Source organism: Acromyrmex echinatior, chromosome 6 (genome assembly GCF_024713525.1).
Source record: "Acromyrmex echinatior isolate Ae372 chromosome 6, ASM2471352v2, whole genome shotgun sequence".
NCBI lineage: Eukaryota > Metazoa > Arthropoda > Insecta > Hymenoptera > Formicidae > Acromyrmex > Acromyrmex echinatior.
Window position 1 is genome coordinate 8,712,140 of NC_141857.1, and position 24,192 is coordinate 8,736,331.

Genomic DNA, 24,192 nt, shown 5'->3' on the forward strand with positions numbered 1-24,192 from the left:
CTTCGATTACAAATGCCACAGATAATTCAAAAGAATATCGCACGGGAAATATCGGGAGGGAGAATAAGTTGGATTGATCAAGAAACAAAGGCCATCCTTTTTTGTTCAACGTGTGCAATCGCATATATTTATATACGTTTAGTTTACAATATTTACATCACAGGACATTCATATTGAATGATTTTACATGACTATTGAGATTACTATGAAAGATACTTTCATTTCAAGCATTGCTACGCGACGCGAACGAAAATTCCGTCGACGACGCGACGGCGATTACGCCTCCGTGATGACGTTCAGGGCACTTATTATGTAATTGTTCGCGATTCCGCTCAGAATTGCAAGTTTTAGACTCGCGAATTTTGAGAAAAATGTTAAGCGTCATAGCGATAGAATAATAAATAATGTAAGTAAAAAAAATGATATTTCTTTTCTAATTTTATAATAAAAAAGATAAAAAAATATGTAAAAAAATAAAATTATAACGTATAATAATAAAGTAAAATAATTATGTGTCAATCTTCAATCTTAAATATAATAGTTCTTACGTAAATAAATGACAAGTTAATTTTCATCATATAATTTTGTTTAACCTGCTAATAATAATATTACATTAAGTAATATTATATATTATTTACTAATACACATTAATAACATAATAATTTAATCTGCAACATGCTGTCACTATTTAATATAATAAAAATTATTATATATATTTAACATTAAGAGTTAATAAACTTTTAATAAACTTTTTCAAATAACATATTTAAAATTGGAATTTTTCGATCATTTTGAATACAATTCGAATGTCTATGGAATAGATCAAGTGACGAGAAACGGAATCATTCCGAACGGAATCATTTCCAAATAGATTCATAATAGGTGTCCTACGTATCCGCCTCTCTTTTATGCCTATGTTCGCTTTAAAGGCTTCGTTAAAGCGATTCCCTCCTGGTTGCATCAGGCACCGATACGAAAGAAAGAATAGAGAGACGAACGAGAAAGAGGTACAAAATCACAATTCACACACAACCAAGAAAGAGGTAGGCAGATAGATCGATTCAAAATTGCAGACAAAGTTACGCACGCATACGCACGCACACGCACACATACATGCACACAAACACATTGCACATACACACACATACACACATATACACGCACACGCGAGCGCGAATTCACGCGTGCGTACATATCATTTCGCATGTAACACAGAACAATACTGGTTCCAGTAAGATTCAACACCGAGAGCGCAAGATATATGTTGCGAGTGTAACTCGAAAGTGCGTCATCGAAGAGCGCGACGATTGAATTTTTCACTTTTCTTGGATAAATAAAACGATAACCGAGCATTGAATGGTGCTTCCTCGACCTCTACCTTCTGACGCTTTTTCGAAGCAACGCCGAGTATTTACAATATAATTGAAATCGCCATTAAACCTCATTCGGCATAGATAGTAGCATCGAGTCTTGCGAGAGCTCGTCCATCGATTGCTCCGACCCTGAGAACAGAGTTAATGGAATCGCAATTACATGTAAATGTACGATCTCGTCCAATCTCTAATTGATTGTCGAATTTTCCCAATCTGAAGTCTTTGATCGCAGTAAGAATCTTTCATGAAGTTCCCCGACACGCAGGGATATTGCGAACGATCTCTTACCATGATTGTGATAAATGGAGCCTGTCGGGCTCTTACACGTGGCTGGGCTAAGCTGCGGTTGTTGTTGCTGTTGATGCTGTTGCTGATGTTGAAACGAGTACGTTAGATGCAGGTTGATGTGACGACCGAAATCGTTGGGCGACGCGGTAGAATTCGGTGGCGATTGGTGCACTGCAAAAATTCATTCCACCGATGTTGATAATTAAAGTTATTACCTATCGATTGCATATAATCGCGACGACACTTTGTGGAAATAGAGATCGTGCTGCTTGCACTTACGCTGTTACGTTCGAAATCTTTACTTTCTCTTTCTTTAAAATCGGAATATATATTTGTCTCGTATTAAGCGCAATTTTTGGGAATTTCAAGCAATATAAGCAAATTAATGGAATGATTCGATGTTTCGCTTACCGTGTTGTCCCTTCATTTTGCCAGTGTGAAGGTGTTTCTTCTGCCTTGCTCTAGAATTTTGGAACCACACCTGCGTTATCCTCTTGCTGAGTCCAGTTACATGCGCTATCCTTTCAAGGTCCTGCCCATCGGGATTACTGTCCAATTGAAAATTCGCCTGGAGAACGGAGAGTTGCTCCTCGGTAAAAGTGGTCCTAACTCTCTTCGCTTTATTGCCGCCCTTGTGACCACTCTCGGAGTCACCGCCTTCTGCGAAAGTACCAATTAGCCGTATCTACCTTCCACACCATTACGCGATCTATCTCAATCGGTGCGCGTTTTATACAGCAAAATAAAGGATCGCCAACAGTATATTTTTAACCATGGAATTTTTAATCATAGTATAGAACGCTATCGTAAGTTTGATACGTAAGTGAGCAAGATCACAGGGGGTTAAATTATGCCTTCAATAGTCAGCAAGATTGAGAATTTGATAATATGTTTATTTCTATTTTTCCTTTTTGATGATCGGAGCTTTCTAAAATAACTTATGAAAGATCTTATTCTCTAAAGATTTTTGGGATCGTTGACTTTAATTCTGGTCTCAGAATTGCAAAATTAAAATTAAAATTAAAAGAAAACGAGGAAATAATTTTTATAAAAATTGAACAAATAGTTTATAAAAGAGAGTGATCCCAAACAGGGTCGCCGGTCCATAAAGGATTCAGTAAATAATAAAATTATTTATTGTAGTTTTCAAAGATCTAGATTATAAATATTTCGTTATTAAAAGTAATTGAAATGTATCAAAATCTTGTGTTATTAGCAATACTGTATCATTCAATATCGATAGCATTCTAGAGTTAATCAAATTAATTTAACTGTTACAACAAATACTTGAAGAAGATTACTTGATGGCGTTAAAGAATAAATTTAACAAAGGGCGTTTTACTTTTACCCGCAACAATTAGAAGATTTTATGTTTCTTCTTATATATTTTTCAAATCGGATCGTTTTCACAATATTTATTTTACGTTAACTACGTCTTCGCGCGTGCAACAATGACTCGTTTGTGCGACATTCTCACCATCGGAAGAGGTGTTGTTGCCCTCGACGACGTCGAGATAGTGCGCCTTGCAAAGCAATCGGGCGTCCAGGAGGGCGAATTGCTCACCGGTCGACAGCTGACGCGAACAAGCGTCGCATGCGAAGCAGGCCAGATGATAAACCCTTTCCCTGGCCCTTCTCACCCAATCCCCAGCGCCCACGCTGCGCCCGCATTTCGCGCACTTTGCTCCAAAAGTTCTGCAAAATACGAGAAGCGTAACTCGTACTCGTGTTAACTGCGTAAACTGCCGCCAAGCGTATATCATTTATAAGTGTTGGTATACGTATCGTGGTGTGTCTCGGATTTATTTTGCGAATATACATTATAACGACAGCCAATATAGCCGGACTCGTTCGACATTCGATTGAACGAGTACACGAGCGGGGTGTAATGATAACCGCTCGAATATATCTCGGTGGAGAAGGAGAAGAAGAAACGAAGGCCGACGGGCGGTAGCTTGAGAGAAGAGGAAGAAAAGAGACTTTAGAGAAGAGATATTCGTGTCGAGGAGCAAGTGGTCTCCATCGGCGCGTGTTTCGCGGCCGTTTATTTCTTCGACTTCGTTCGCTCGCTCTTCGTTCCTCCCACGAGCTTTGGAAAGGATCTGCGAGAGAAGTATCGCTCTCTTCGAGATACACCTTCGCGCCTTCCGGTCAATACCCGCGCGTATACCGGCGCGCTCGTAATTCGAAGCTCTTGCGTTTTAATTAACCCCCGGTTGTGCGCGCGCACGAGAAAACGATCGAAGAATTATACAATAGCCCTCATGCATTAATTCGTCGGAATTATACAGGTTGCGGTTGTTTGTACGCCGCACCGTCGAGATCCTCGCGGCGGAGTCGGCTGCGTGCCGCGATCTCTAATAAAGCGTATCGCATACTTGCATGTAGATCCGTCGGATCGATTCTAATAATATCAGCGCAGTATAAATGCGCGCGTTAAATCCGTGGGATAGAGCCCCGGACGCCGTAAACGGTAGCCGTGTACCATGCCTGTGGAGACACGGGCACGATCGGATGAATGGGGCGCGGATGAGGACTCGCGTTTACCGTAGGATGCGACCGTGAGGATGCTCAACGAGAGGATGCTTCGTTCCTTCGAAGTGGCACCCGTAGTGGGCCGTAGTCCTGCCGTACAGCAGCCGGCCCGTGTCGTTGGGAGTGTCGTGGTCGATAATTAAACAACGACCAGACGGCCCATTAGCCCATTATCATATTCATGAACACGGAAAGTGCATCCGATTCGATACCCCGCCCGAGTTCGTTCTTTCCCCTCCCCTCGTACTGCGCATTTATGTGGATTGTGTTTGCGAATGCCTGCGGCGTACATTGGTGCGCTTCGAATACCTTATGGGTTGCCACGCGACTATCCCGGTGGTCATCACCAATGCACTCTGTGTCTGTGGATGTTGTCGAAAAATCTCTCGCTCTGGATCGTAGCAGGATAGATCGTAGTAGGATGCGCTTCCGCACGCACCGAAGAAATAGCTTTATTCGCTTTGAGCTTATCGAAAGAGGCACGTGTGCCCTCCATCGCGATGCCTCCTCCTTGAAATCTTGTACGTTTATTTTTTGAATGCAGATAGAGAACAAAGAGAGTTAGAAACGCCATGTAGATCCTATCGTGCAACGTCTGGCGAGATTAAACTTTTCTGATCTGCCGATACACGCGCCTTAATCCCATTGTCCTTTTAAGAGAGGCACCTAATTCCTTGTCCTGGCGCTAAAGGTGATCTCCCGTCACGCCCACGTCGGAAGCTAGGGAAGGATTTGAATTTAGAGGGACTCTTGTTCGCGATTACGACACACGGTGTGTCACACAGCGTGCGATTTTCGAAGAGAGCGTATACGTAAAGAAAGGTTTTGCTGAAGTATCCATAATAATTTAGCTACAAAGGCAATTTGAAAACTTCGCGACTTAACAATGAAGTCAATTTTAGTATTCCCAAGGCTCCGGTCGAACGTGATCCTTGCACTGTGAATACAGGAGATCCGGGTTTTAATTCCGGCTGAGGTAATAATTTTCGCAATAAGTTCTTTATAGTTTTTAAGATGTTAGTAGTATCAAATTAACAATCTAATTAAATTTGGGAGGCTTAATATATATTTCGGATTGATTATGTTGAAAGTTCGAAAGCATAATCGAGGCGCAATTATTCTGAGATAAAAATTTATTTAAAATTTATTTAAAATTTAACAGTCTAACATCTAACTTTGATCGTAATTGTTTATTCGTATAAATGGTCCTGTTTTCAATCTTAATTTTATTTTAATATTACATATTATTCCTACAATTTTAGGTTTTAAATTGCTTTTAATTTTTCAATATTTATAACTATAATACACTTCATTTAGCGATGTTACAATGCGTTTACTTAATCACGGAAATCTATTTCTCGAAGTTCCTCAAAATAGCTGTTTACAATTATCAGTTTTCTTTATTATTTTAATATAAAGTTTTCTTTATATTATGTTGCATACAATGGTGCACTATCTCATACACACACACACACACACACACACACACAATTTTCATTTCCTTAGGACTGCCGCACACAAAATTCCACAACAGTGACCGTAAGACATAAACTTAAGCCGACGAGCCAATCAGGATATTGCTTTAAAAAAAAAAATTTCTTGAAATAATAAATTTATCCATAATCTCAACCGATTGAAACTCGCCTTATGGATAAGTTTACTGCTATTTCTGTTAGATTACGTAGATCTAAAATAGTATCCTAATTGGCTTATCGCCTTAAGTTCGCGTCTTAAGGTTACTGATAAGCCTTGTCTACAATACTCGTACAAGCTGTGTCGCATGTCATATGAAATGTCACAGAAGTGTCGCATATAGTCGCATGATTGTCGTAGTCGCAAGAGCTCTTATCGTACGGAGTTGAGCCAACTTCAACTTTTTGCGACTGCGAAAGGCATGTAAGCGCATGAGCTCAGTCAATCACAGCACAGCAAGTTGACGTTTAGAATTTGTTGTCGAATTGCGTGCAAACTATCGTTGTGACTATTGTAGACGCTCATTTAGCTCTCTTAACTCTTGTGATTATTGTAGACGCTCATTTAACTCTTGCGGCATGCGATAAATTTTTCTGCGATGCTATTACTTGCGACATGCGACACAACCTGTGCGACTATTGTAGACGAGGCTTTACAGAAATTTTGTCTGTGGCAGCCTTTCAACATGTCTGTTTAACATGGGTATTTAACCGTTAAAAAAATTTAATCGTGGCACGATGTTTAATGTTATGTTTTACCATGAACGTCTACATATTATTTATATAAATTAACTTTTACAACAAATTATTTAACAGAACAAGTTCAAACTTTAAAATTATATATATATATATATAAGACAGACGTCTCTTTACCGTGTGCCAATATTTCAAATATATTACCACCATTTATGATTAGGCTACGAAGTTTTCAAATTGTCCTCATAAATACAAATCTAAAAATAATTTTATTAAACCATCAAAATAATTATGTAGAACATTTAAGTTGTTACAATATTGAACAATAAAAACAATAAAGTTAGTTGTAAAATATTAAATAAAGATAATAAAAAAAGATTAAATTTGAAGAATAAAAACGCTGCAATCTGCAGAACGCAAAATGAATGTAAAGTTTTAAAAATAATTTCAACAATAACATTTCTCTTTCAAATATGTTCATGAAATAAAAATAAAATCCACGAAATTAAAAATTGTTAAAACAAAATTCTTCGTTCTGATTCTTCGTTCAACAGCAAAGAAAAATAGAGTCAGCAAGAATAAATACAAGAATAAATATTGAGTGTTAACTTTCTATAACATTACTCATCAACCTACATTGTATTAATGATCCAACAAAATTATTTTCAAATCTGTATGATGTATCTAACTAAATTTTTAGATGTTCCAGCAAAATTGTTCTTTCCGTGAAAGGGAGCTACAATGTTGATGCGAGATGGAAGATAGACGCGAAGGCGAAGTGAAATCTTACGTCCGATACTTTACTCTGAAGATCCCGCTTGCTTGTATTTTTCTTTTTTTTTTTCTTGCCGTTTTGTCCATTATCGCGCGAGAGGAGACGGGACGGTTCTCTCGGAGGCGGTTGTCGGCGGCGGTTGTCGACGGGTCTACAGGGTCCACGGGTCGTGTCGGGATCCCGCCGACGATCGGGTCATCGAATGGCAGCGTTACCAGGCAGAAAGCACGAATCAAAAAAATTACGCGGCAGATTCCTTCGGACCTCCCGCATACTATCGGACCCGAGCGTCTCGCCCGAGTTAGCCAGCGTCGAAAACTCAGGACCGCTGTTGTGCAGTAATTAACGAGGATACCGTATTCAATTTGCACAGGCGAGAATGAAAATTAATTTATTTCGACGAGCGCACGATTTGTTCCCCCGCTCAACTCGCAGGAGTACTCCTGTTGCGCGATAACGCGTGTATGAATTTAATATGAAATCAAACGTCAGACGTTCGCCATCGCCAGATGTGGCGCGCAGCGATCGGATATCAGGACGGGCTCATGTCGGAGCTCGGTTGGTGTAAGAGACCCAGGTGACTGAAGTAACTGATTGACAGTTGGATAAACACATTGGGCAGGCTGCGCCCGAAGCCTTCCGTACAATCGACGAGTCACCGCGGGTTCCGTCGACTTTGATCTCCACGACCGTACGTCTTACATCGCTATCGATGCGCATCGCGCGGCAACAAAAATATTCCACTTATTCATTCAGCGATGCGAACAAAAAGAAGCGGCTATTTTCTCCCTCCATCTCTCTCTCTCTCTCTCTCTGTCTATTTCTCTCCATCCGCCTCGTTCTCTTTCTGTTGACACGTATAACTCATTGAGCCGATTTAATTGTCCAATCAAATCGCGCAACCAAAAATAGTAACGCGAGTATTATTTCAGGTGAAAGTACCAATCGATGGTCGACTTACCGATCGTAATCGTGCCTACAGTACACTCGCATGCCTCTCTGGAAGCACGAGTGCTGATCGTGCAATGGCCTGGCACAAGCGCTACACCTCAGACACCTGGAGTGCCACGTACGTCCGCCTACGCAAAGGATAGTTCGTTCGCGTACTCGCTCGCCGCATCCACCGCACTCCATTACGCTCGGCGATGTTTCCGGGCCGACAACCAGCCCGCTGGTACCCTCAGGACAAGCGAGGTTGGGACCGCCGACGCCGCTGTCGCATGCACCATCGCCACTCGTGTCCTCGACTTCCGTCTGTGTATACAACAAAACAGCAAAATCCAAATTTAGTCTGTAAACACGATCCGAAAGCTTCCACAAACATTCCGCAAATTCCGTAAGAACGTCAAAAACATATTAACTCTAAATTATTTGCGTGGATTGTTTGGTGGGTAATTATGTATACCTGCGTGTGGGATATCTATATTATTTCTCAATTTTAGATTTATTATCATTTACACACATTTTATACTGGTATTTAAGGCCGATATTCATAAATTATATTAAGTACAATTTTGAGACATCTTAAGCTAATCAAAGAGTTGTATTAGCACCTTAAGACAGTTTTAAAATAATTGGCTGATATTTGTATAGTCGATTTTTGTATTTAACAAATATCTAATTAGATTCAATCTCTATATGTGTAATGAATAAATCTGAATAAAGTAAAATGTCTTTTAGAGCCAACACAAGTTACTAAAAATAATCTTCATTAAAATGAACAAGTTCCTTTTTTGGATCCAGTGTTATAAATAATATATCTACTAATAATATACCTAAAAATATACCTATTAATAATATACTAATAATATACCTTAAAAATATTATAATATATTCGCAGATAAGACAACGCAACTATTAAATTAGTTAGTAATATTAGTATTCAATGAATTGGTCTTACGCTGGAGAATAAGTTGATCAAGAATGATTATTATGTCCATATTTGATTAATTTTATGTCTATTAAATTTCACAAATTACTAAATAAAAGATCGTGATCAAATTAGAATTTGTCTTTATGAAAAATTATGTTATAATAAAAACATTTACATGAATTAAAAAGTTGGTCAGAACAAATTTTTTTAATCGCAAGTGTTCATCTACTGTGTTTATTGTATTATACCAAATAAAATATATATTTATTCAAACATATTAGGTATTGGAATTAATTCGTAGCGTTTTACAAGTGATGGGAAGTACTTTCATTAATGTATTAGGTGTTGGAATTAATTCGTAGCGTTTTACAAGTGATGGGAAGTACTTTCATTAATGTATTTTTTAATGCTCATGTGAAATAAATAACATTCTTTCATTAAAAAACGCTACGAATTAATTCCAACACCTAATATTTTTTAATGCTCATGTGAAATAAATAACATTCTTTCATTAAAAACGCTACGAATTAATTCCAACACCTAATATATAAAATATGAAATTTAAAAAAAATTAAGAATTTACATGAAAAAATAACGCTACTGATATTTCGATTATAAATGTAATGAAAATCAAATCAATTGTGATAAATATAAATCAACTTAATAAATAATAAAAAATAAAGGAAAATATTAAGATTTTGCGAATATATTCACATATATTTGATCACAGATAAAATATCGTTTTGTAAATTGAAACCATGTTTCTGTTTTTGTATATGAATTATCTCTGAGATCAATCTTTTAAATAAAACAACTTTCTCTTTATCTAAAATTTGTATGTTATCGCAATCAAAATCGTATATAGATTCTAATATTTCATAATTATGGATTGAGTTGTGTTCGAATTATAATGCGGTTCTTATATTCATTGATGTTTTTAAACATTTGCTTATCTGATCAACAGAATATGATAAGTTTTTACAGCCAATCTTATATATACTACATTAGATATAGAAATGAGACAACTATACAGAATGAGACAACTTAGGGAGAGTATTCTTGTGAATTTTTATGAATGTAAATTATTATATAGTTAATGTAACAAATTTAAATATTATTTATATTTATTTTTTACACACTATTATTTATTTATTATCATGTTCTACTAATAATTAATTAATAACGCAAAAACGTAATTCTCTTGTAATTATAGAATTATGAAATAAAGACTCTCTTAATTGTATGTTGAAAATAAAAAATTAATTTCTCAATATTAAAGTTCAATTTGCGTGGAAAAAATTTGTCAATGATGAAGAATATTTTTTATTCAGAATATTCTTCATCATTAACAAATTTTTATTCAGCGTTAAATTATTTTAAAAACAGAATTTTAGAATATTTTTTTAGTGATATAAAAAAATAATTTATATTATATTTAGTTAAAGAAATGAAAAGCGAATATATAAGAATAAAAATGTGATTGTTATAGAACGTTTTATTATTTTCTTTTACATTTTTATGTCAGAAATTTTTGAACTTTACTATGAAGGAATATTCTTTATATGTATATTCTAAATTATTAATTTAGCTAAATTTTAAATATTTTCAGATATTAAATATGACTATTAAAGATTAATTAATAATAATTAAATGAATATATTAAATTAAAATTCTCTTACGAAATTGCAATAATTAGAAATTTATTACTTGAAGGATCTTACATATTTTTAATTTTTTGTTAAATTTACTTAGAAAATACATATTTTTTCATATAGTATTTTAGTAAATAAACTATTCACAATATACCAACAAATTAGCAACAAATTCAATCAGTAATTACTGACAAATTGACTATTAAGGTTATATTCTGTCAATTCTGTTGCAATATTCGAATCTGTGTAGATTAGCAATAGAAATCGAAACCGAGTAGATATCTGTCAATTGCAGATTTTGCTCTATTTCTGCCGTTAAACTACATCAAATTCTGTTTGATTTCTGCCAGCAATTGACAAACTTTGCTGTATTTCTGTCGATAATACTATGTTAAATTCTATACACAATTGTCACTTTTCGATTAGCGTTCTATTAACGACTCTTTTGCCGAAGATTCTGTCCTATCGGAGATCGACAGCTAATACCAAAATTGTTGAAATAAAGTCTGTTTTCTGTGACTGAACTAGTGTACACTTTATCTACTTAAAGTGATATATAGGTATATGTTTGATTTGTCGAAAGCGAGAAAGAGAGTTTTAGTGCAGTCTAGTGCAGGAACAGAAAACAAACCAATTGAAACTTTCTTGTAGTGCGTTTAAAAGAAAAAAACATTAGATTTGGCTCTTCTGTTAGAGGCTATTATAGCTTTGCCGAAAGTTAAGTGTCATTATTAAAATTTGCACTATTTTCTAATACGTTTTCTAAAAAAGTCATCAGATCTAATTCCGAGAGAACTTTCAAAAGACCGGAGGAAAATTAGATGTAGATAAAAGTATTTAATTTAACACAAAGATTGTGCTTAATTAATTTAACGATTTTTTAAGGCTTATAAAGAATATTTTATATCTCGTGCGAGTAAAAACTAAAAACTATACACATACCACTATAGGATGCATCGTTTGTGACTATCTTAACCATTTCGGCAACTTAAAAAGTTTTTTTTTATAATAATATATAAAAAAAGATACTATTTATTTTATTATTAAAAAAAGCGAACGTATAATGAAAAAGATAAATAATTCCATTTTACAATATTTTTGGCCACCTAGTATTTCTATTGTGGATAGAACTATAGTTCATATAGAATGCCAATTTTGATCATTTGAAAGATTTAGCATTATAACAAATTTTGTTCAAAATAAAAGGGATGAAATAAGTAAATAACAAAAATGCAAAATATTATATATTTCAATGTTTATAGAACAAAAAGTTGCACTTTGATATATTATTTAATATATATTTATATATTTCTTTAATTCTGTATCACATTATAAAGTATTAAGGGCGGCCGCATATACTTTCCGTAACTTTAAACAAACAATTTTTAAAATATTTTCTCTTTATATTTATATATTTATATCAATTGTTAACGCACGAAGTACAGCGCAGATTTGTATTATCTTAATTTTATAAAATTTCATCAATAGAATTCATTTTAAAAGGAACTTAACTTGTATGCGTCTCATTTCTAGTGTAGTCCACACGAGTATATGTATACTGTTATCATTAAAAAATATATTAAATATATTAAATATATAAATATATTAAATTCCACTTATCGCGTTTCGGGAATTCTTATAATTTTTTCTACTAAATCTGTGTCCTGAGTATATTCCGTAGAAAATCATTTTTTTACAATGTAAAAAAAGAAACGCGAGCGATTGTTGAGCCAACCTTAAATTAGAAAAACTTAATAAATGACGAAGGTGGCCAAAATGGGCGCAATTAGTGACACAAACGGTCACCCTACTGTATGTAAAGCGACAATCGTCTACATCGTATACAAAGAATACTAAGGAAATAATATATGTAACTATAGTATTTTCGTACGCGATATTCTTTGAGAATATAAGCTCCTAATATTGTTTTACATCATGGATACCTATACAGCTGTCATATTTGCTGTCATTTTTTTATTACAATACAGTGGTCAGTGCAACATTATTGTGATGATATAAATATTATTGTGATATTATATCTGTTTCTGTTAAAGGTCACATATGTTCCGATATACATAATACTCTATTATCCTATACCAATATTAAAAATGTGAATTATAGATTTTTAGATTGCTGATAATATATATCGGAATCGTAATCAAAAGAATACGCATCGAAATTAATATTATTATTAATTTTAAACAATATTTTACATCTTATTATTATGGTATAATTTGTTTTTAATTATTCCAAAAACTCTGAATGCATTTTTTGTAACTTTTATAATCTCAAAGACTAGTTAGATTCTTCCAAGACTTTTATCTCATTAGGTATTTATTATATTAAATTATATGTTGTAGCATTTTGTTTATTTAAGATTGTTTCTAATTATTCTATTATATTATCTATTATATTATATTATCTTCGTATGCAATATCAATAATAAGGCCCTTGTGTGGGATTGTATTCTCGAAAAATATTGCATACGAAAATGTATGAAAATACTATAATATATGTTACGTACATTATATATTTCTCTAATGCTTTTGTATGCGATATTTTTCAAAAATAAGGCCCCCGTACTCTTGTATTCTTATATTTTTATACTGAACTCACCAATATCAGTGTTGCTGTACAAAGAACAAATCAATTGATAACTGCAATTTTTTTTTTCAAGAACGTCAAACAGACGCAAGGCTCCAAGTCTGATTTATGAGGACACGCCCCCCTCGTTCAAGAGTCATTTCGTCGATGACATCGAGGGGCTGCATAGTCGACGTTAACACCCCAGGTTTATCGTAACAAGACCGGTAACATAATGACCGAGAGAGATTCGGAGGCGACTGGCTACCCGAACGGCCATTATGCTTCCCATTCGGCGTTACTGCAGCCTCCCTTATTTGGGGGAATGTGTCGCGGGGTGTTGCGGACGTGCGGGGACGTGCGAACTGCGTGTGTTACTTCGAGCGTGAGAGGTGAGGTGTCGAGGCGAGAACACATATTTACACGCAGTGCGTGTACCAGCACAGCTCGGGTTGACACCGACACGCGTGTCACCATTATTGAAAAGGAACGAGCGCGATTCGTGTCGTCTATTATGGGGTGAGGACTACGAATCGAGTGCCGTTGGCTGCCGCCGATCGCTGCGGTTACGTTAGCTCACGGTAGGGTGCCTTTTGCGCTTGACCAGCTGCCTGGTGGATCATTTACCGGGTTTGTAACTCCACAAACTGGATACGCGCGAGTCGCTTCGCAAGTCGCTTCGCGGAAGACGGGTGAGATATCGACAAGACACTAGCGATAAATAACTGGTCGATTAAACAAATGTAAGAATCGTTACCTCCCGCGATCTGTTCATATAAATTCAATTCTCGAAACGCAGCACGGTTGAACTAATTTGTTTTAACAACATTGTAAATCCGATTAGCGCGCCTTCCGTCTAGAGATTCATAGATAATTGAAAGCGCGAGGAGATACGATATCGAATGTTGTTCCACATGTTCGAGCTTTAGAAGAATTCTGTGACGTGTGTAATTTATATTCAGTACATTCAACGTACATATTATACAACGGTGCCTCTCGCTGTATACGAGATCGGATGAAAGAACGCTATCCGTGTTCTGCAGGATAGTAAACGTATCAGTGGTTAATCCGCGCTTATGCGTATACACATGCACGTTGGCGCGAGACCAAGAGTCATAGGTGACAATAATAACTTCGAGTTACACGCGAAGCGGCGTCGTAAAGCGCGGGATTAGACTTCTTCCGTCTAATGTATATAAGTATGTGCCAGGCCTTCGAAAGAGCTCGCGAGAAAGGCCCTGCAGCGAGGCAACGAAAGTGAACTGGCGCTTGAGATGGCTGAGTGGCTGAGAGTTCGGTTAGATTTACATAATTAAAGGCGTTCAGTTTTGGACTCGAGGTGTGCTACTTAAATTGCTCTTTATTTCACGAATAAGATGCAGATTTATTACTATAACTGTAATATAATTAACTATAACAGATAATAATTAACTATAATATATTACTATAACAGATTTATTACTATAAACTGAAGGCAATGTGAAGCTTTTAAAGACACTTTAGCGATGAATTAATATCAATTATTATTGTTATCATAAGCTCGACATATTTACTGAAAAAATTTGATAATGATGATCAAGCTTAAACAAGAGAGGGAGAGAGAGAGAGAGAGAATTATTAAAGTTTTGATAAAACAATTTCAATCAAATATTCGATTAATATAAACAATTATCTTACTTTTCTAATTATTACACAAAACAATTTTGCTAAAAAATTTAAAATTTTACTAGATAGACAAATTTGATAATAATTTTATTGAATTATTAAAATAATGATGATAAATAGTTATATTAGTCAGCAAAATTGTAAATCTTTTGACAAAATCGTTCTTTTCGTTTATCAAACAGTTGAGTAAATTCTCCATTATTATATTTAATAATATGTATTAAATATTGTATCATTATGCTAGACAAAATTTGATATTACCAGATTTTGTTCAATATTCTCCAATTAAATGTTATTATATCGTTAATCTGTTCTTATTACTCCAAGAATACAAGTATATTATCTTTTTGAAGTAATAGAGATGTAATTTTCGTATTAACGCGCATTGGTGACCCTTCAATCCCACATAATCGGATCTAAAGATTTACCTATTCTGGTAATCCCGCTTTTACGATGTTATTGACTCTTACTGGAAGAAAGTGGCAACTCGAGTGGTGCCATCGCGAAGACAGGGGACCCACGGTGAACTTGTATATTTCATACCAGTATTGAGTTCTCGTGCACGCCTCTGTTTAGAATAGCCGTGAGGTCCTATTCTTATAAAACTCGAGTGGTTTCAGTTTCGGTTTAGGTCCCTTTTCCCGGACTATAGACACTACCATTGGGTATGACTTTCGAAGCTGAAAGCCTGTCGACGGGGGGGCCCGTAGGGGTCCCACTACAAGCTTCCCGCCTTCATCGGCCCTTGCGACTCCGTGACAGTCTGGGACACGGTTGTGTCCATTGAAATCGATACTTCTTTTCCTGGCGGAACCATTCCCGTAGTAGGTATGCCATTCGTCCATAATCATAATGCGATCTAGTACCGTAAAACCGAAAGTTAACCGACGCGACAAACGATGCCTTCTTTTTCTATATCTTTTTACAATTATTAGATTTTAACTTCGATCAACTATTGCAAATGTATTGCAAATGTAATAATAAATATAATTTATTACTTGAGATTTATTACTGATTTATTATTAATTATTATTAATTTATTATAAATTTATTACTTCTAACTTATTTTATTATTAATTTATTACTTTTAACTTTTTGGAGCTGATGATGAGTCCTATTTAATTAATAAGTCTCTTTGTCACTCGGACTGGAGTTGAAACGTTCAATAAGTAAATTGCATAAAGATTAATTTTTACACAAAGTAAATTTACGCTTCAATTACAGCGCATATACTCTCATTATCCCTTGGTTCAGGCATATTTGTTTTGAAAAATCTCTTTGTTAAAAATGTCAAATTCAATTAAATTGTTTGATATCTTTAACAAAGAGATTTGCAAATGTAACAAAAAGAAAATTAATTTTCTTTTTATTACATTTGCAAATTTGGATTAGTCTGATTAAAATAAACTTACTATTCATTCGTTTTTTATCCGAATTACATCATTTTCCTTAAAATAAATTAGTGCCTCAATTAACATAAATCAGTTTTATAGACCTATCGTCAATAACTATGTTACAGATTTGGAGGGTTAAATTTATAAATAATAACGACAGCGAAGAATCACATTGTTTTGACTTGAATGAATAGATATTTGGAAATGCAGAAAGATAACGATGGAACCCTGAAGTCTTTGAATTGATTGTCGTGTGTGTATTGAATGTAACTGAAATTACGTGCCCCAGAGTCTCCTATCTTGTCACACACGGAACACAAATTCGTTTTCAGTCGCTAATGAACATGACCGTTAATTAGAAACGAATACTTTGTAGTAGACTGTCTGGATGCGCGAGTGGCGTTACTATCTAATAGAATTTGCCGGCACATACGGACTCTCGTTAGAGGAATTTATTAGAGAGAGAGATATATATACATGTAGACACATCGTGTGCGCGACGATGTGAGAATTATGGACGTCGAATATTCGCGTCGGGTGACTATATCTCCAAACGTACCGATCGTTACCGCAGGACGGGGTGAAGTCCTCTTTCGAACGTCGATCGTTAGCTTTCTCCCTTTCTCGAGCAAAACCAAACTATTTGCTACTCGCGTGATTAGGAAGGCTATGTTAACTCTAGAACACTATAACATAAATTTGCAAGTGGGCGAGGTCACTGAACGTTGAGCTATGTGTCTTCAATGATCATTAAGAGGTCCAATCTGCCATGTTAAAAGCTAGGACAGCAGAAATAAGCTTTTAAAAAATTAATTCTTTATATGTCAGTTTAGGCTTGCTGTCAGTATTGTAACAGAGAACGTGATAAGTGGTTTCATTTTTTAAGTAGTTTACCTTATTATTGTTATTATATATATAATATTTTATTAATAAAGTTACTTATGAGGAGACACATTGTATAGTGGATTACTATCGTTTTAAAAGTAAAGTTGATAGCGTTATTCTTTCTTCCTTATTTTAAATTCATAATTAGATTATCGTGTTTAGACTATAAATATTTTGTCATTAAAAATATAAAATGTGCGAAAATCTTGTATTACATTAATTAAGAGTCGCTTATTTCCTCGTACGTAAAATTTACATATTAATACCAATATTATATTGCTCAATATCGATAGCATTCTACTTTCTAGGATTAAACGTCGAGAGAACGGAATGTTGCGCGACGAAGAATCGGGATTCCCGGGGTGAGAAAGAACGGAACGCGATCCCGATCTATTCCGAACGGGGCGCCCCTAAGCTCGTTCTTTTCGCGTCTACACGGAGCCCAGGTGACAAGTTGACAAAGTGGCCGACTACACAGGGCCGACTGTCCTCCTGTCTCGAGACGACGAGCGATCGGAAATAAATACTCCAGCGGGGTTTTGTGTATCTCGAGTATACCTCTTCGAAAACGGCCGCAGTCGACGTTGGAAGGTCCGTGGCGAGAGGGAAGGGCACGAGCCTCTTTCACGCCTTCGTAAAAGAGGAGCACTTCGCGTGGAAACGGATCGTTGCGCGCGCGCACAGGCAGGTATAATAGACCTATGGCAGACCGATCCGTCCGGAGAGAGCGAGAGGGATGTAGGGTCCCCCGACCGGTCACTCGAGATCCATTTAAATTGCCATCCGATTTCTGGTTTCGCACGCCACATTGTCGCCGTTGCCGCCGTCTATCTTGGGTCTGAGCATTGTGCCGCGGAGAGAAGCAGGGAAAAAAGAGATTCGTTTCACGATTAGTTCGAACCGCTTATTGCCCGCGAGCCTGGAGCACCTTGAAGTCGACGAAGTCGCCGATGGAAAAGACATCGAAAGAGCCGTGACAATGGCGTTTGGCTCTTTTCGCGCGCGCGCGTGCGTGCACTCGATGCGGTGTCCGCTGTCCGCGTCGTGTTGGTTCACGCTGCCCACGCGCACGTGAGTGCCTCTGCGTGACGTTGTCGCTTACGTGCCCGTGCCGTGCATCCCCTGGACGCCACGTATAATGGAAGCCCGGCGCTCCAATTGTATTCTGCGGACGCGTGCAGAAGCCGAGAGTCATCGAGAGTCTCTTTACGCCGGTCTATTAGCGGTGACCAAGGGAGAGCACATGCAGAGAACGATTTTACAGAAATATTAAAAAATTTAGCTACCCAAGTGGGAATTGAATACTGGTGAGAGATACTGGCCCAATACTAACTTTTAATATTGAGCACCAACGTGATACTAGGTATCAATATTGGAGTATTATTGGAATGATAGCAATGGGCTTGAAATATATTAGTATTCTGTAAAACTTTTAGTGAAGATCTCACTCTGAAGAATAAAATCTCATTCTCAAAGATTGAAAATTGAGACATATCTTTTCAAGACTGGCTCAATTTTCACTTTTTAGAGTAACATTTCACTTCATGACATTTTAAGATTATACTTAAGCCAATCTTAAGTATAAGAACCAATTATGAATACTATAATATGTCTATGGTTTATATTTTGTCTTTTACCTTCTCTTATCGGAAAGGATTAAATATTACAATAATAATAATAATATGTACTGTATAAAAAATTAATACCGATTCTCAATATTGCAATGGTACCATAACTCAATAGTCTTTGAAAATAATTCTATTAGATCATCAAAATAATTATGTAGAAAACTCGAGCGTGATATGAACAATACTAAAGAGGGTTTCCATATTTTAGTAATCAGTTTGAACATTCTACATAGACTATTAGTCCGATAAAATTAATTTCAGATTTGTTTATTATCTATTAGGTGTTGGAATTAATTCGTAGCGTTTTTTAATGAAAGAATGTTATTTATTTCACATGAGCATTAAAAAATACATTAATGAAAGTACTTCCCATCTCTTGTAAAACGCTACGAATTAATTCCAACACCTAATATAATTTTTTTTTATAATAAAACTGTTTTTTCCATAGAAAATTTTAGACACACAAAATTTTCGAATGTTGCAATTAACATTCGCGTTACGTGATTGAGACGTCGCGTATTTTTTTCAGGTTACACCTCGGATTATTATTGTGTTATTCATGGAATAACAACTGCCAAAAACGCAAATAGATATCAATGATTTATCATCCGTGTTACGTGTCGCGTGATGATTTATATACGTATAAAGTAACATTCGACTGGTAAATTTTTTAAATTTAAATTTTTAAAGTTTAAGTTATGTATTGTTAAATTTTTTTGGTGTCCCACAGCGAAAAGTGTTTTCATAAAATGTTAATTATTTTGAATTGTAGGCTGCGTATGACTTCTGCTTGCGAGCGATAAATTCGTTCTAAGCGAGGCGCGCCTCGCGAATCGCGTCATCTTGCGTTTTCCCTGCCATCCCTTCGTTTCGCTTCGTGTCTCTCGCCTCATGTCTTTTATTCGTCGCTCGCACGTTACTCCATTCGCGACAGCGGGAGAAAGAGAGAGACGCTTAAAAAAACGGAGCCATATAACTCCGGATCAAGCTGATGCGGCATTTTGCGCGCTTTACGTCGACAATTTACTGGACCACACGTGCGTGCGCCGCGGATCCTGACGCGTCGCGATCCTGAAAGGATCGCCTTCAACGTGCAGTAACAACTCACGCTGGCGTGGGCCGCCGATTGTCCCCGCGACGTGATCTTACGCGAATTTACAGTTTCGCTCACGCATAGGTGTGCTCCAAGCACGCGTCTACCTACAGCCGGATGCGTAATTTATCCGTGTGAGTTAGCGTGATAGCGACAGACTTATATCTAGAAATATAAATAAAGATCTCTTGAATCTCTTTTATGCCATGAACATATCAAAATTATGTATCATGCGATTTTTCATTGATTTAATATACTAATGTAGTAACTATTTGTGACATAATGGAACGCAGCGTGAAATGCAAAGATCGAGAGTATGAGATTAGTTACATAAAACTGAATGTATTTGCAGTTTTTACGAATAATTTTAATATTATTTTTTTACTTAATTTTTTGTTAATTTTGACAAATAATTTTTTATTAAAAACACTATTCGCATTAATTTCGAGCACGGCTATTGCAAAAATACTGCGAGGTTTCGCGTAGAATCGCATGATACGTGAAATAAGCAATTCTATATTTGAACGCAAACAAAGCGTAAGATATTTTATTAACGATACCTAAGAGTTTGAATCTTACGATGTGACATCGTGACAATTAGTTGATAATGACTGACACTGTGCCCCAGAGTGGTGAAATTCTGAGGTTTATCTATATTTTAGATTTTTCCAACTCTTGCGATCACGAAGTCAACGCATACTGAAAGGATTTTGTTAATTTAACAAGCCACCAGTACCTTTAACCGGTGATTGGTAAATATGTGACAACAAATTTTATTGTGTTTGCTGCTAGTTTGCTATACCAACCAATTATTAGTAACAGAAGCAAACTATATAGAACCTATCTTTTGGATAGACTTTAGACTTGTTTGCATAGAATTCGTAGATGATCGTGGAGTCTTAAGTAGGAAACCGACCAAGCACAGTCAAATGTAGAGAAAATACTTGATTAGAATTGGTCAATTTCTTACGATTTGGGATCCTGCAATTGTCTACGACTTTTATATATACATATGAGCTTCTTATTTGCTAGTAATACTATTGATTATTTGTTGACGAATTTGCAATCGTAACAAATTGATCAGTTTTTTAACAAATATCACATTTGCTTTCCTTTGATTTCCTATAACAAAATCATTTCTCTCAGTACACTAAGATTCAAAAAAACTTGAGATTATAAACAGCTAAATAAAGCATGTAACTCGCAAGTTTTATCAATATATTTTGCTTTACTTTATTATTATAGCCGTTTACAATGTTCTGATATCGTGAAAGTCAATAAGAAAAGATACTCTAATGATCGCCGATCTTAACACATCAAGTACTTGCATAAAGAAAACAAATAATGATATTAGATTTGTCTAATTTATTGATACATTAATTTTTGACAATAACACTTTGTTCAAATTTTACAGTTTTATTTCATACATTGAAAAAATTTCTGAGTGAAAATGAACGAAAAGATTTTGATCATATCAATCAGAATTCTAGTTATCTCAACTAGAATTATAATAAATTCAATAAAAAAATTGTCCATTTTCAATCAGTATTCCAATTAAGGCAACCAGATTCTTTTTTCAGTATACAGTCTTATTTTGCGAATGTTTGTCTGTTCGCTCTAAACTCTTGAATATTTTTATCATAACATCGACAATGCAAATATTTCGAATCATAAAATAGATTTTACTTATTATATAATAGGACAATAAAATGTATTGAGAATTTAATGTTTTAAGCTTTTTTTATATGGTATTTACGTTAAATTAACACACATTTTTACTGGTGCTTTAATAGTGGCAATTTAATGGTGTTTTAATTTGCTATTAGTCTTTTACTTAAGTTCTAGTATCGTGATTCGGATAAAAATTATAATTACTGAGTTTTCTGACTATTTTGAAAAAGTCAATGCGCAAAGATGCGAAATAAGTTGTTTATCATTTTCATCAAGAATCGCTAATTGAAATTGCCATGTTGCGTTTTGGCATGCTGTTTTTTTTTTATTTTATCACAGAGTAATGGATATATTAATAATTAGCGATTTTGTCAATATTATAACTGCGCTTAATATGAATTTAAAATTCACGAAGTGATAATCTGTTCCGTGGTTTCAATAAGATCAGAAATTTTTAATACATTTTCGAACACTAAATGCAATTAGATCGGTCGATTGCATTAAATACATGCACCGATAAAACAATTTATAAGTGATTCACGAAACTGATTAAATCGCATCAGTGTATTGTATTACGAATTTCTTTCAAAAATTCATGAATGACGTTTATAATAAAATTATAAACATTCGTTTGTTTATTTATATTTTAGATTGATATTGAAAGGCCACTTTCGCTTATTCAAATCAGTCATAAATAATTATTGTGTAATATATTTCATCAATTTGAGTCATTCTTGTGACTAATGTTTATCATTTTTACTAATGTAGATTATATTTAATCTTAATTTAATTTACTTTTTATCTTTTCCTAGTTTTGAGAATTAGAAGATTAAATCGAAATTATATAAAATCAGTCTATATTGTCAAAAATAGACGTAATTCAATCTGTACGTTATATTCAAAATTATTACTGTACAAAATTATGACTGTATAGAAATCACAATGTCCTCCTCCACCTTATTCTCCCTTACGCATTGATCAGTCCTTACATTTACGAGTATCCACGGTACGTACCTTCATGATCTCCGTGAGAGATCAAAGTAAAGAGGAGCTCCTTGTAAACTTGTGGATGCACCGGTACGCGGATAATAAACCCTCAATCTCTCATTCACAGCTGCTGCAGACCTTTCTGCGACATCGCACGGGACGTCACGAAATGCGATCGCGACGGATGCAAAGGAAATTATTCGCGAGAGTTACTAAGCTATCAACTCCGCGAGCACCGCCGGCGATCGTTAAGCGCCATGCGAGGAGGCGACGCGCGAGAGGAGCACCATGATATACAATACGGGAGAGTCGGTCCACGTTCCGGGCTCTCTTGCTATAATAACGTAACTCCCGGTCTCGCGCGCGCTCAGCCGGGATGATGCTGTACGCCACACAGGCGTAGAGCGAACGCGGCGCCGTACTCGATCGTAAAAACCCTCACCCACCCCCTCTCGTCACCACCCGATCCGCTGTCGTCGAATGGGCGGCATGAGCGCGATGGGCGGGATCCAACCCCCGTAACTGCGATTCGCCCGGCCGCGTTCGGCCCACTGTTCACCGTGGGAGAGAAGAGAGGGCGAGAGAGGGCGCGAAGGTGGCGCTGCCACGCGGTCGCAATTCGCACGCGTTTCTCCCCCACTTGAATCCCCGCCGAGCGTGTCAGCGTGGATGAGAGTGATAGGGGCACGGCGGCGCGTCGCGCTGATTGGCCGCGATCTCATCTCGATCCGCGGAAGAGAGTTGTCCCTCTCTGGCTCGTCGTCTGGCGAGAGGCGACGTCGACGGGAGGATTGGGGGGATGGAGGGGAACATGGACCTCGGGGCAGTTACTTCGTACCGATGCTCGCATTAATTTGCAAAAAAAGATGATACGTATTACGCGCGTCACTAATATTATTAATTTGCGCGTATAAAGTATTTATTTTATTCTTTTCTTGTAACATATAGGGTCTTTTCTCCGAACGACGTTGAGGATGCGGAACTGTTTCGATTTCAGCTAAACCGCGATTAAGTTGTCGAGCGGTACTCGTGGTATTTCGTTAACTGCATAGATAGAATTATTAATTCTTTGGGAAAGATTAGATTAGGGACGATGGATTGTACAGTCAGAAATTTCGCTGCGAGCAATTCCGCCGCTTGAATCAGTCGCCGATTGAGTTAATCAGAATTCGACCGTAGCCACCCCTAAGCGGGGTGATTCGTTCGCGAATTGGATCCAGTTCGCGTTTGGGCTCTTCGGAGTTGCTTTTATCGTCGGTGAAGCGAAGTATACTACGTACCTTGAGGACACGTGTAAAATCTACAAACCGCGGGCACGCAGGATGCAGGGTGCAGTGTCTCCCGGCGCGGAGGAACGTTGATATGAAAAATGGTCGGCGGGCACTCCCGCGTGTGCGCGGGGCCCCGTACGAGAGCTACGGCGAACATAATAAATAACAATACGGAGTCTGCCTACGGATACGGGGATCTGCATATAGGTCTCGGCCTTATACCTGAACTGCCGCGGCGCGTCATTAAAATTATTTATGAGGAAATAAGAATCCGAAGCGCGCGCGCGCGGGGCCCCTAGAGGAGTGAGTCCCTGCCCCGAGGTTTGCGCGGATATCCCTCTCGCGTCCTAT

General features: G+C 36.5%; 1 protein-coding gene across 2 annotated transcripts; it reads right to left on the reverse strand.

The window, feature by feature from the left end:
* Positions 1–137: 137 nt before the first annotated feature.
* On the reverse strand, positions 138–23,292 carry Awh (LIM/homeobox protein arrowhead). Of its 2 annotated transcripts, XM_011070555.2 has the most exons (6): positions 22,598–23,286; positions 8,101–8,393; positions 3,139–3,356; positions 2,073–2,321; positions 1,662–1,832; positions 138–1,502 (listed from the first exon to the last, which is right to left on the reverse strand). In XM_011070555.2, the coding sequence occupies exons 1-6, from the start codon at positions 22,601–22,603 to the stop codon at positions 1,435–1,437; spliced, it is 1,005 nt and encodes a 334-aa protein (XP_011068857.2). In that variant the 5' UTR covers positions 22,604–23,286; the 3' UTR covers positions 138–1,434. The 2 variants fall into 2 exon arrangements, with proteins under 2 accessions (XP_011068857.2, XP_087263122.1); XM_087406996.1 differs by having other exon boundaries at positions 138–1,832; positions 2,073–2,318; positions 22,598–23,292.
* Between the last annotated feature and the right edge of the window lie 900 nt (positions 23,293–24,192).